At 46.1% G+C, this 14,621-nt stretch overlaps 1 protein-coding gene across 3 annotated transcripts in view; it reads right to left on the minus strand.

Moving 5' to 3' along the window:
* FAM135B (family with sequence similarity 135 member B) overlaps positions 1-14,621 on the minus strand; it is a 300,914-nt gene that overhangs the window by 181,903 nt on the left and 104,390 nt on the right. For 2 of the 3 annotated variants that reach the window (XM_079139217.1, XM_079139216.1), the window contains exon 2: positions 8,203-8,298. In XM_079139217.1, coding sequence (XP_078995343.1) covers positions 8,203-8,279 — 77 coding nt within the window. In that variant the 5' untranslated portion in view covers positions 8,280-8,298. Of the gene's footprint in view, positions 1-8,202; positions 8,299-14,621 lie in introns of those variants that run through there. The other variant, XM_079139218.1, reaches the window with a different exon arrangement.

Genomic DNA, 14,621 nt, shown 5'->3' on the forward strand with positions numbered 1-14,621 from the left:
AAGTTGACTCTTTGCTCAAAGCAAACATCAAAAGGTGGTGTGTGTTCTGGAACTGGAAAAAGATCCACAATGTAAATGTGCAGGTGACTCCCCAGTCAGGGAGAATTCTCAGGCAATATTCTGAGCTTGGTACCATATGCTTCCAACTCAGCACCTCATGAAACCTCGAGATGAGGTTCCTTTGTGTCTAGATGAAAGGACCATGAGCAGGGACACCAGGATGGAGGACTGAGCACCACTTCTCATCAGCTGCAGAACAAGGGGAGCCTGGGGGGACACAGGCACACTCAGTCTGAGGAAGGGTATGCTCCCTCTCCTGCAAACCCAGCCCTAAATTTTGCCTGCTATACTTTGGATCTGGAATGTCCCTTCAAGGCTCAGGTGCTAAGGCTTAGTCCCCAGTTGCCACTATTGGGAAGTGGTGGAAACTTTCAGAGGCAGGGCCTGGTGAGAGGTCTTCAAGTTACTACACGACCTTGAAGGGGATGGTAGGACCTCCGTCATCTCCTCCTCCTCTCTTCCTCTTCCTCTCCCAGTTCTTCTCTTACTCCTTCTCCTCTTCTTTATTTCCCCTCACTTTCGGGCATGAAGGAAGTAATTTGATCTGCCATGTGCTTCTTTCATGATGTGCTACCTCAACACAGCCCAAAGCCACCAGGTGGGCCAATCATGGAGTCAAACCTCCAAAATTGTGAGCCAGAATAAACCGTTACTCTTTCTATAGTCAATATCTCGGTGTTGAACACAGAAAATTGATACCAAGAAGCCAGGCCTTTACCATTACTAGGTAGCTGGTGGTGTGGAGCAGCTCTGGGGATTGTTTTGTGGGAATTTAGGGAAGTGTGGAGGAGCTGGAGAAAGCCTAGGGCACCGGGCAGTTCTGATGGGGCTCAGAGGGGACAGGAACGCAGAGTAAAAGCAAAGGCAACAGAGCTCGGGATGAGGATGGAGACCCTAAAGGCAGGTGGACTCTGACCACACCAAACATCAAGGCATGGCTGCACTTTGCCCGTGTCCTGAGACCTTATGGGTGGCAGTGCTGACTGTGACAGACTATCTGGTGGAGAAAAGACCAAGGCAGTGATACAGGCAGGCAGCAGCAGGGGTATTCCTGGCTTCTTTCAGCCAGATTAATAGTGAGATTTGGGACCAGAAAGGAGCAAATTAGGAAGACAGGAAAAATTTGAAGTCCTGGCTAAAAAGTAGTGTGTGTAATTTTTCAGCCACAGAGTGTGTGGTTAATAAGTCCTGTACTTTGAACCAGAACAAAAGGAAAGATACCATGAGGGCATCTTAGAAGTGAATTGGCAAGGCCACAGCCATCTGGATGCAGAGGTACAAATGCAAATTCAGTGCCAGTTCTTTCCAGGGCCAAGTCTTTTGAAAAGAGAGCCCCGGGGCAGCCTACTATCCTAAGCCAGCAAGGTAGTAGAGGCTTCTGCAGCTGTGGTTCAGGCCAGCCCAGAAGCAGCCTGCACTGGCAGTGGGCCCCGGAATCACCCATGCAGTGCTGACTTGGCAGGCATGCAGAATGCAGGAGTTCTGGCATCTGGAGGCTTCCACTGAGATTTCAAAGCAAATGCAGGTGGCGTATTGCAGGATTAGAGCCCCAAAAGCAGCCCACAACAGAGCAATGGCCAGAGCCGTGAGAGTGAACAGAAGCAACGAAGGAGACCCCAGGAAAGGAGACCCCAGGAAAGGAGACCCCAGGAATGTGGAAGGCATGTTGGGGGAAGACGTGGCCCCATGACATACCTACTGGAGGGAGCAGCGTGTGCATGAGCTGCAACCAGTAAGGTCCTAGGGGTGGAGCTTCCCAAGCCCCTGGGTGCCCTGATCCCACCACAGAGTGCCTGGATGCGGGACTTGGACCTGTAGAACTTAGTTTGCCCTGCTGAGTTTTTGTCTTGTTTTGGTCCCATTTCCCCTTGCTATTTCCTGCTCCTTCCATTTGGAAAAAGAATGTTTACCTTGTGTTTGTCCCACAATTGTACCTTTGAAGTATATAAACTTTTTATTGATTCTTACAGAGGCTCAGAGGAGACTTGAACTGTGCTATAAGACTTTGAGTCTCTGGGGTTGGAATTAATGCACTGCATATTGTGACATGGACATTTACCTCTGGGGTCCAGGAAGGACATGCCCTGATTTGGATATAGAATGTTGCACGGCCACATGTTAATCAGTTAGTTCCCAGCTCTGTGCTATTGGGAGGTGGTAGAACCCTTAAAAGGTGGGCCTCCTAGGAGGTCTCCAGGGCATTGACTTATTAATTTTGAGAGAACTGGCAGGATCCTGGTCTCTTCCTCTTTTCTTCTTTACTTCCCAGTCACCAGATAAGAGGTTTCATTCCACCACTTGCTTCTATGATGTGCTGCCTGGCCACAGATCCAAAGCAATGGAACCAATCGATTATGGAAAGAAGCCTCCAAAATTTTGAGCCAAAATAAACCTTTTCACTTTAAAATTGGATGATCTCAGGTATTTGTTGACTGACACACCATCCCTATGGCTCTATACGGAGTACCTAATCATCTATCCTTTTATCAAAACATGGCCCAGCTTCCCTAACCCTACCTTTTGTCTTTTCACTGCCTGAAGGAGTTGGTTCACTTTTCTTTCATATGCTCCCGAGGGCCCCATCTTGCCTGCCACGCATGGTCTGCAGACACCCCCTCTCCATGGAGCCCTTGCTGGGAAAGCAAACACGTTTCACTCTGAGCATGGCTCCTATGGGATTTACAGCACAAGATCTTTAACTCTGAGCCAACAGGGATCGTGCCTGGTGGAGCTGCTTGACAGATGTGGATCATGGTAGCCTTGCACCCAGCCTGGGCATAGCTCCCTGGAGGCAGGGTCCAGAGGGCTGGTGACTACTTACTTCGAGGTCTTCCTCCTGATAAGAGTTGCAGATGCTAGAGCTCATGCCACCTCCCTAGAAGCAGCTGCTATGAAGCCTACCTCAGCCATGTTTAATCATATGATCTCCTCTCTTATCCACATCTGGAGCATGTGTCCAAATGTGCCCACTCCTGGGAACCAAGGAAGGCTGTCACTGAGAGTTGGGGGCTGGTGCAAGCCTTCCTGATCTGTGGCGTGAGGAGTCTCCAACTGTTCTTTATTTTTTATTATTATTTTTTTACTTGGAGGGCTTGGTTATGAGGTCATAGGAGTATCTCCCATATTGTGATCAGTACACTGCAACTCTGCATAATGGTGGGATTCATTGTTGCACGTTCATACAAGCACATGATATGACAACAGGGTTTGGTCAAGATCTTTCCCAGCGCCCCTCTCCTCCCCTTCTGCCTCTCCTGGTCTCCTTCCTCTACTCTGCTGGTCTCCCTTCTGTTTTTAGTCTCCGACTCTTAATGACATACATACTTAGGAGGAATAAGATCTTGAGCATGACATCCCAATATCTCTACATTTATTCATAAATCATGAGCATCCATATATACTATATTCAATATGCATCAAACATAGAAAAGGTCTTTTAGAGAACAAGAATATAGTAACCTATTATTTAAAAATAAAGTTTTTATATATGATGAAAACACCTCACTTTTTTCTTCTTATTAAAAAATACATATTACAGTGATTGCAAGCCCTGGCTCTAGTTTAGCATAATTTAATATTACCCTTTATCAGTGAGCACAGCTAAACTAGCTGCTCCCCCCAAACACACAGCTTTAGAAAGAGGAGACTATCAAGACTTGCTGAAAAGTCCTGATGGCCATACTCAGTTTGCACTCTATGGCAACTTCACCGGGGTCCACCGGCATCTCAGACGCGTCATTTAAAATGTTTTACTAACAGAGATTCTTTCACACAGGCCTGTCAATACCTTAGGCCCAGCACACAGCTAGGCAGTGTTGTGTGGTGCATGATACTCACAAACCTGTGTATCAAAGAGTAAAGAACTGCAGACCTCTCAACCCACTTGGTGTCGGAGCTGGTTAGCTCATCATTTTTAACGTCAGTGTGTGGATCCAGGGGCTTTCACACAGAGTAGGATCAGTGCCATTCTGTCATTTCCTGGTGTGTATCATTCCTCCCTCATCAATATCACCATCAGCTCCCGATCCTCTCAGAGCTCTGAGAAGCTTTTTGTAGTTAGAGGTAGGAAACTCTTTACAGATTCATACCACGGGCTGTTCACAAACTACCACGTGAGGGTGGGCTCAGCTGGCTGGGCTGTGGACGCCCGCTTTGTTCTTGAGCCCTGGGTTATAGGAAGGGACCTGTGACTGTCTCACCGACGAACAAAGCAAGGTTTCCAATCTGAATTCTGTTTGTTAGTGAAGCTTAATTTCTTTCTTCTTCTTGGCTTAAACAATTGCAAGTAAAAGTGCTAATATTTCCTTTCCATTTCCTGATGGCTATCCTGTATAACCTGGAGAGAATGCTGCCCATTTTGAAGACCAACCTTAAGTAATAGAAAACAGTTCAAGATTTTGAGTGAGAGAGGCTTAGCCTCAGCCCCTCTCCACCTGGCTGGGTTAAGGCTCTGGGTTGCTCAACTCCTTGATTCCCAAGTTGCCTGTCAGAAACGAATGCTGTACTTCTTACTTCTATGGTTGGTTACAAAGAGCCAGGAGATGATGAATAGAAAATGTCCAACACCAGGATGACACACATTGTCAAAGCTGCTTCCTTCCCTCCCTCGTAAGTGTGGAACCTGAGGTGCAAAGTAAAGTCCCACAGGCCGCACAGAGGCAGGAGCAGAGCCCAACCTTGGAGTCTTGGACCCGGCTCGGGGCTCTTATCTGTATTGCATGTAACTTCTGACCAAATGTGGCGCTTCTAGGAGGCACAGAGCTCTACCTCGCCAAAGCCCAGCTCCCGGGCCAGGCCAGCATGCCTTGTGGGCCTCCTTCCCAGGAACAGGGAGCCGGACCCAGAAGCACTGCCCACCCCAGCACTGCCTGGTTCACGTCACCTTCCCAAACCACTGAATTTCACCCTTCCATAGGAAGTGACCCTGGCACACAGAAGGCACAAATTTCAGAACTGTCATTTTGAAACTAGAGCCTGGCATTGGTGATAGATCTTAGAAGTGAGCATGGGTTCTTCCTCTTTTCTCAAGGGAAGGTATCTCTTTCTCCACTCTGAATCTGTACTGGCCTTTTGACTTTCTGTAGCCAGTAGAATTTGTGAAAAACAACTTTATGCAAATTCCAAGGCAAATTCCAACAAAATGGGCAAATTATCTAAATAAATATTTCTGAAAATAAAACATACAAATGGCCAACAAGCATATGAAGAATTACTCAACATCACGAATCATCAGGGAAATGCAATTAGACAGCAATGACATATAGCTAATACAAAGGGGAACTCTCATGCATTGTTAATAGTAAAGGACTTAAAATCAGCATACTACAGAGATACAGCCACATCAATGTTCATAGCTGCTCAATTCACAATAGCCAGATTGTGGAACCAACCTAGATGCCCTTCGATTGATGAATGGATAAAGAAACTGTGGTATATATATACAATGGAATATTACTCAGCCATAAAGAATGATAAAATTATGGCATTTGCAGGCAAATGGATGAAATTGGAGAATATCATGCTAAGTGAGATAAGCCAATCTCAAAAAACCAAAGGATGAATGATCTCGCTGATAAGTGGATGATGACACAAAATGGGGGTTGGGAGGGGTTAGTGTTAGGGTTAGAGTTAGGGTTAAGTAGGGGGGCAAGAATGGAGGAAAGAAGGACTGTATAGAGGGAAAAGAGGGGTGGGAGGGGTGGGAGGAAGGAAAAAAATAACACAATGAATCAAACAACATTACCCTATGTGAATTTATGATTACACAAATGGTACACCTTTATTCCATGTACAGAGAAACAACATGTATCCCATTTGTTTACAATAAAAAAAAAAGAACGCACTTAACATTTTTTTTAGAAAGGAATGTAGGCTCTTCAGTCTGTCTGGATTTTAACCCTTATTTTGTCATATGTTTCTGTGACCTCAACTGGTTATATAAAGAGCCTAATAAAGTGATATGAATGGTCAATAAGGTTAAAAAAATTAGAGCAGCCTTATGAAAAGACTGTAGATATTCTTCAGAAAACTTGAAATAGAACTACCACATCCAGCAATTCCACTACTGTGTATGTAGCCAAAGAAAAGGAAATCAGTATGCCAAAGAGACACTGTTCACAATAGCCAACTATGGAATTGACCTAGATGTCCACAATGTCCATAGATAAAAAAATGGCTAGAGAAAGCAGTTATACACACCACACACACACACACACACACACACACACACACACACACACATATTATGTGGCCATGGAAATAATGAAATCCCATAATCAGTGACAGCATGTATGAGCCTTGAAAACATCGTAAGTAAAATAGACCAGGGACAGAAAGACAAGTGCCACATACTCTTACTTATATATGGAAGATAACAAGTTGATCTCAGAGAAATAGACAAATGTGTGTCAGAGCCTAGGAAGAGTTGTGGGGAGCAAGAAGAGAGAGAAGACAGCCAAGAGGTCAAGGGACGCAATCAGACAGAAGGAACCATTTTAACACGGGACGATAATGATGATAATGTGGGAAAACTGACAACCGCAAAGTCTGTATTTCAAAACAGCTAGAGGAAGGATTTCGAGTATTCCCAACATTAAGAAGTGGTAAGTGCTCGAAGCGAGGGAAATCTCAGCCACCCTGGTCTGACCATTACACACTGTACACACGTACTGAAATATCACACTGTACCCCATAAATGTGTACAAATTTTTATACAAAGAGTTTGTGTTTCCTCCACTCTGGCTCTTGGAACCAGGCCCAAGCTGGCCTGCTGGAGGAGGAGAACCAGCAGCCGCTCAGCCCAGGGCCCCAGTCCTGCGTAGGAGCCCAGCTGAGATGTACCAAGCCTGGTTCAATTCAGCAAACCCACCCCTCCAAGCTCAGTCCAAACTGCTGGCCCTGAAAATCAGGAGATAAGAGTTGTTGTTTCCGGCTCCTAAGTTTACAGGGTTTCGATGCAGCAAAGGCAAGTGGATGGATAGCCCTTGTTTTAAACTCTCCTCTGCTGTTCACATGGGCACTTCACAAATTCAGGTTTTATTGAATTTGATTTTTTTGTCACTGATGGGGGAAAGTCAGTTGTAGCCAAGGTGAATGCACACAGTTCTGGTTTGTGTGGATTGCTCTCTGTCACGGTCATGGTTTGGGTCTGGAACGCACCCCAAAGGCTCATGTGTTGAAGTTTTGTCCCAAAGGCAACAATGTTCAGAGGTGTGACTTTTGGGAAGCAATTGTATCCTGAGGCTTCTAACCTCATGGGTGGGTTAATCCACTGATGGGTTCATAATTGAATGGATTGTTGGACTGTGGGAGGTGGGGGGTAGTTAGAGGAAATAAATCCCTGGGGACATGCCCTGGAAGGGTGTTTCTTTTCTCCAGCCCCTTCTCCCTCTGCTTCCTGGTCACCATGAGGAACCACACTCTACCATGCCATGGCCTCTCTGCCATGGTGCTCTGCCTCACCACAGGCCCAGGAATGCAGCCAGCTTACCATGGACTGAAAACAGAAAGAAAATAAACCTTTCCTCTCTCTAAGTTGTTTTTCTCATGTATTTTGACACAGTGGTGAAAAGCTGACCAACACAGTAACCATTTCATGATCCTGAGAGGGAAGTCTATCATGAGAACTCTCAGAGGTCAAGCATGTAGAATGTCATATTCAGACCATGTCCTCCCAAAATGAAAGCAACTATATGTTCATTACATTTTTAAAGGGACATTTTTAAATACAACAAGTCTCAGGTTTTTTTGAGAAAGATTTTACAATATGTAGTTTTGGGGAGATGGCCCAGAAAGTAGTAAAGGCACTGACACATTTATCAGAGCTACACAAGCAAGCTTCCCTCCCCATTGACTCGCTTTTCTTTAAAATTTACATATCTAAAGAGGAATTGAAAAGAGGGAAGGGAGAGGGGAATGCGGGAAAGGGAGATACATCAGCATTTTCTAGAATTGGTCAGCACATAATTTATTTTCAGATGTACAAAAAGTTTGAATTTTTCACTAGGTAGGAAAAATAATGAAAATTCTTTTCTTATTAATCCCCAGTATATAACCTTCCCTCTCTACCCCCTGCCAGAAAAGATGTACACACACACACACACACACACACACAGACTCACAGGGATCATGGAGCATACTCACCCTCTCTGAAAGAGATCCACATTATAGAATTTATGTAGCTCTACAGAAAACTCAACCGTTCCTTGAACTTCAGACATGATCTTTTTGGTTCATTACCTGGAAAACAAAGAGAGAAATCAGTAACTTGAGATGACATCGGTCCCACACGGAGAACCCGACAGTCGCATTCGAAGACAAGCTGCGGCTCAGTGGGTCACGACCTGGGGTCCCTCTTACAAGAATCAGCACAGAGAAATGAAGTGGCCTGGCTCATGTCAAGCAGCTCACACCTGGAGGGTCCATGACTCAGACCCAGGTGTCTTCACTCCAAAGCCAGGCGGGCCCACCACCCTTTTCTGTCAGGTGTCCACTCCCTGCTCTGTCTCTAGTGGTGTGACCCTAAGCAAGTCACTTAACTTCTCTGCCCCTTTGTGTCCATCTGCAACATGGGACTAGCCTACAACTTTGATGAACCATGGGAAGCTGAGGTAGACACTCCACACCGAGCACCTCAGGGTCCCTGACGTAGGGTGCACACTCAGAATAGAGTAGCTGCCATTCATGATGATTAATAAACTGCAAATGCAGGTGGAGGGAGTGGCTGGGACAAAGTGTGTTCCATCGAGCATGGGAAGAGAGCAAGCTGGTGCTGTTTCCGTAGATGTTGAGCCTTACTCTAGGGGTTGCTAATTTTTCCAGCCAGGAGACAAGAGAGTCGAGTGGGGCAGGAGTGAAATTAAAAGAGTCCAAGTCTGGGATGAGAGACAAACTCAGAAGGAGACTCAGACAGGCTGGGTTTCCTGAGCACATGAAATCAGCTAGGGATTTGAAAGCAGCAAAAGAAATCGAATTTAATAAGTGCCCCTTTATTCTCGGTGCTGCATACAGTATTTGATACGTGTTATCTGATGTTTTCTAGAAAGAATTTTTTGACAAAGATCCTTGCCTCATTCTGCAGATAAAAATGATCGGAAGGTTCTGACCTGCAGCCACACTTCAATTCACCTCTCTTTCCCAAGCCTCCGTTGCCACCCAGGGGGCAGTGCCCGTGACCCATTAGGATTGCCAAGAGGACAGGAGGCAATTTCTTGCAATGCCCCTGGCATCCCGCTATTCTGGCTGGCAGCACCTCTGGGATAGAGGCGGAGTGGGAGGGAAGGAGCAGGAACACGCAGACTTCCCTGCCAGAAAGTAGAGCTGGGGTCTCCTTCCAAAGCCTGCTTCTTTCTGCCCCCAACACGCTTCAAGGATCAGACCATCTCTGTGTTCGGAGTCTGCTTCACTGCACTGAGCAGGGCCTTGTGAGGCCGTTCCCAGGAATGACAGCACGGGGGATGAACTCAGCCTGCGCTCTGCTCCCAGCTCTGCCAACGGTCCCCCCCAGGACGGGTTCTGATGATACCGGGCTGCTGCACAGCAACTTGAAGACAGCAGATTCTGGGGACAACTCCTCTACATTCTGCAGTGGGAATTTCCACCTGGCAAACCTGGAGTCCTGGTGTACAACGTGCTGGAAACCTGTGGGATGACCATGTGCTGCCTGAAGCCAGGCCATTCCAGGTCACCAGCACCACTCAATCCCAACCCCAGCCGGATGGCGGGGCCGGCAAACAGAAGCCGCTCAGCCTCACTTCCCTACTGCTTTCAAAAAGTCCCCTTGTCCCCCACTTCCTCTTTCCCCCTCTCAGCCTCAGTCCTCACAGAACCGACTCCTTGCTGGTCGCTGTCAGCTCTCCAACATGCCAATCTCTGTGCTGCTCTCTGATCCGGGTAGGAGAACATACAGAGAAGGGCTGAAGGGGAGCAGGGACAGCACACGCCGCCGGCCTCCACGCGCCACGCTCCACCAGGGTGCGCACACACCACTCTACCCAGCCCTCCGACCCCAAGGCAGGCAGAGCACAGACACTGCTCAGTGGAAGAGTGGGACTGGGGAGCCCAGTGACCTTGATTTTCCAGCTCCAAACCACAGAGGCAGAATGACTGAGACAGTCCGTTCTGGGGAATAAACATATAGGAAACAACATATCCCATGCCTGCAGAATACCACACAGTGTATTGTTCTGTCCTCAGAAACGGCAACCTACCATCCTCTTGCTCAGAACTGCTCACAGGACGGGGTTCTGTAACATAATCACACAGTTTCCTGGCGGAAAGCTGCCTTTTCCTTTTCAATAACTTGATTTGCTAGATTCAAACACCCATCACTCAATGAGGAAGATGAGCTTCCATTTAAAGTATCAGTTTTATTATCCCACTCCTCAGTTTATACCCAAAGGACTTAAAATCAGCATACTACAGTAACGCAGCCACATCCTTATAGCAGCTCAATTCACAATAGCTAAAATATGGAACCAACCTAGACATCCCTCAACAGAGGAATGGATGAAGAAACTGTGGTATATACACACAATGGAATATTATTCAGCCATAAAGAAGAATAGAATTATGGCATATGCAGGAAAATGGATGATGGTGAATCAAAATGCAGTCTGAAAAAATTAAAAATAAAGAAAATAAAATATCAGTTTTAGAACTCCCCACTGGCTTTGCTGGAACCCACACATGGCACCGTGTGTGTCCAGCAATCCAGCAGGGCTTTCCTTGGCCTTGGCCTGCTTTAGAGAGAATACCTAGAGCAGTGGTTTCCAGGTGTTGCCCTCAGACTGGCAGCATCTGCATCACTTGATTAAGAAAACAAAAATCTTGAGTCCCACTCCAGCCCTGTAGAATCAGAAATTGCCAGGGATGGGCTCAGGGGTCTGGATTTTAACAAGTCCTCAGGGATTCCAGGGAAAATATGGACTTGAGAACTAGTGGCTCAGAGACTAGGGTTTTGGGATGGATCAGACCTCAGCTGACCAAGCTCCTTGTGAGCTGCATGACCATAGTTCCTCATTTAAACCCTTGTTCCCCAGTCTCCTCGTCAGCAACGGGGACCATCAAGAGCACCTCACCCATAAGGCCGTCTTCATGGTTGAGGCAAAGTATGTGACATACATAAAATAGCGTCTGGCACATTGCAGAACAAGCATAGAAGACATCTGACACATTGACCTAACACAAACAAGCTTGCACTCAGGCACATACCACACACCCAGTACTACCAAACACAGACACGCACATTGTATACAGATAATGGAGACATGCAACACACAACATTCATCACATGGACAAAAGATGTCCAGGACACACGCCCAGCATACACCCAACACACACACACCTTGACTCACACCCAGCAAGCCCTTACACAGCACCTACAACCCACACAACCAACCCACAACACGCACACAGACACCATACACACACACCTCACACACCACTGACACCCTGCACCAACTTCCTGCCACACCCAGAGCTTAATTTAAGCTAATCAATTTCAAGCAATGAAATTGAAGACACCATCAAAATCCAACAAAGAAGGCCAGGATTCTTAGCTGAGGTTTAACAGATCTTCAAAGAAGAACCTACATCAATCATCCTCAAATTATCCCATGAAATAGAAAAGGATGGAAAAAAAGCAACGAGGTCTTTTGATTCTATTTCCTCCCTAATAATCTACACAAACCCTAATGAAGCTCACCCCTTTCTTTGAACTTGGACCTTAGAATATTCTGAGACCTTTAAAGTTTCTTCTTCTCTGAGTCCCAATTTAAAAAAAAAGAAAATTCATGGTTGAAAAAAAAATTTTTTTCTATCGCCAGTGTCACCCAGATATCATAAAGAACACATCAAGGACAGAAAACTTCAGACCAATATCCCTGATGAACTTAGATGCAAAACTTCTTAATAAAATACTGGCAAACCACATACAAAAATATATTAAATGATAATGCACCATGATCAAGTGGATTTCATCCCAGGGATACAAGTTGGTTCAACATGTGGAAATCAATAAATGTGATTTATCACATCAATAGACTTAAAGAAAGGAATCACATGATTATCTCAATAGATGCAGAAAAATCATTTGACAAAATACAGCACCCATTCATGTTCAAAACACTGGAAAAACTAGTGATAGTAGGAACACACCTCAACATTGTAAAAGCTATGTACATTAAACTCAAGGCTGACATCATTCTAAATGGGGAAATATTGATAGTATTTGCTCTAAAAACTGGAACAAGACAGGATGCCCTTTCTCACTATTTCTATTCAATATAGTCCTTGAAACTAATCAGAGAAATTAGATGAAATTAAATGGATGTGAATAGGAAAAAAAGAGTTCAAACTATCCCTATTTGCTGACAACATGGTCCTATACTTAAAAGACCCAAAAAACTCCATCATAAAACTTCAGAATTCATAAATGAATTCAGGAAAGTAGCAGGATATAAATATAACACCCAAAAATCAATTGCATGCCTCTATGCCAATGATGAATCAACTGAAAGAGAAATTAAGAAAACTATCCCATTCACAATAGCCTGAAAAAAAAAAAAATGCCCTTGGGAATCAATCTAACAAAAGAGGTAAAAGAACTCTACAATGAAAACTACAGAACACTAAACAAAGAAATTGAAGAAGTCCTTGTAAGATGGAGAGCTCTCCCATGTTCATGGAAGACCTTAAAAGCAAACAGACCTTTGCCCTGGAGAGACTCAATGACTGCTACGGTTTGCACATGAGGTATCCCAAAAGCTCATGTGTGAGACCATGCAAGAACCTTCAGAGGTGGATGGTCAGATGATGGGAGGCATAACCTAGTCAGTGGATTAATCCCCTGATAGGGACTAACTCGCAGGTAAGGTAGGCAGGTAAGGTGTGGCTAGAGGAGGTGGGTCCCTGGGATGGTGACTTTGGGGTTTATATTTTGTTCCTGGTGAGCAGAGCACTCTCTCTCTCTCTCTCTCTCTCTCTCTCTCTCTCTCTTTCCTCCACAAACTCCCATATGATGTTCCGCTGTACCTTGTGCCCAGAAAAAAGGAGTCAATTTCTGAAACCATGAACACCAAAGAAACGTCCTTCCTCTAAAATTGTTCTTGTCAGGTCTTCTGGTCACAGCGATGACCCAAAAACTGACTAAAACAACTGCTGAACCAAGGTGATCCTGGGACTTCCAGGACGGGACTCTGGGGGCAGAGAGGGAGGGTGTGGCCTCCCTCTCTTGGGCCTAGCAGGGCTTCCCTGGGAGGCTGACTTCTGAGTGAGGAGGCCTCTGTATACCAGGCCCAGGGTCATTGATGCCCATGTCCCTGTCCAGAAGGTAAGGCAGATCCCCTCAGCAGGCCTTCAAGACCTCTGTCTACCTGCAGCCAGCAATCCTGCCCTTGGTACTTCCTCCCTCCTGGAGCCCTGGTCCCCGCCTGGCCCTAGTTCAGGCAGAGCTCGCAAGGCCACATCTGAGTGTGGGGAGCTCACCTGGTGCACATACTTCAGACGAACACCTAGAAAGGAGGGTGAAGACAGGAGAGTCAAGGGTCAGAGACGAGGCAGAAGGCTTCAGAGCACCTTCGCTTCTGGGGGAGAGAGCAACCTGCCCCAGAGCAATGACTGGAAGCTCCAGACTCAGTCATCTCAGGCCCAGTGCCCCTGGGAGACCTGGCTCATACCTCCCGGGCCCCATTTCCTCGTCTTAAAATGGGAATAACAATGCCTTCTTCATGGTGTTATCGTAAGAACTAAAAATGCTAGTTCATACAAGCCTCGTAGAATAACCCAGCTTATCACGAATCCCAGCAAACGCAGGCTAGTTTTAGTTCGGCTTCAGAAGGCAGAAGTAGGAAACAAGGTAGAAGAAGATGTAGTGAAATTGTAGTCCTATTTGGTTTTCATTCAACAAAATCTTGAGTGGTGGATTTGAAGACAGGTTCCCTGAGTTCCCCTGTAAGCCCTGCTCGGTGCAGGGCCCTTCCCAGCCCACAATGGATGCAATGGACGGAGCCACTTTGTGAAGCAAGGAACCATCCTGGGGGCGTCCTGGCAAAGCACAGGGCCCCCTTCTGGGATGCTTGGCTCCCACCTTGAGTATAATGACAATTAAATTCCCTTTTGCCCAGGAGGTTATACGATGTCCGTGTCCCCAGGAAGGCCACCTGTACTTTAATCAGCAAGGATTGCTCCTAGAGGCAGAGGGAGGAGCAGTGGACCAGGAGGCCAGCCTCCATTCCTACCGCGATTCCTTAACAAGTTACCTGACTCTCCATCTCACTCCTGGACTTGTGCACGTCCAGGGAAATCCACACACACCCTGCCCCCAGAGAATGGCATGCAGTAGCAATCCATGAAAGATATTCGTGAAGTACTAAAAGCGTTTTCATTATTAATAGGGTTTTGTTAAAGTAATGCACAAAAACTCCGTGGGAGTATGAGCCTGCTGCCCATTCTCCCTCAGGGAAGGAGATGGCGGGGCCTCTGTTTCCCAGCTCCTCAGGCCCAACAGAGCACCTGGCAACCAGCAGAGCTTCAAAAATCACATGAGACATCGAGAGATAAAA

The sequence above is a fragment of the Sciurus vulgaris genome (genome assembly GCF_902686455.1).
Source record: "Sciurus vulgaris genome assembly, chromosome: 1".
In the NCBI taxonomy this organism is placed as follows: Eukaryota; Metazoa; Chordata; class Mammalia; order Rodentia; family Sciuridae; genus Sciurus; species Sciurus vulgaris.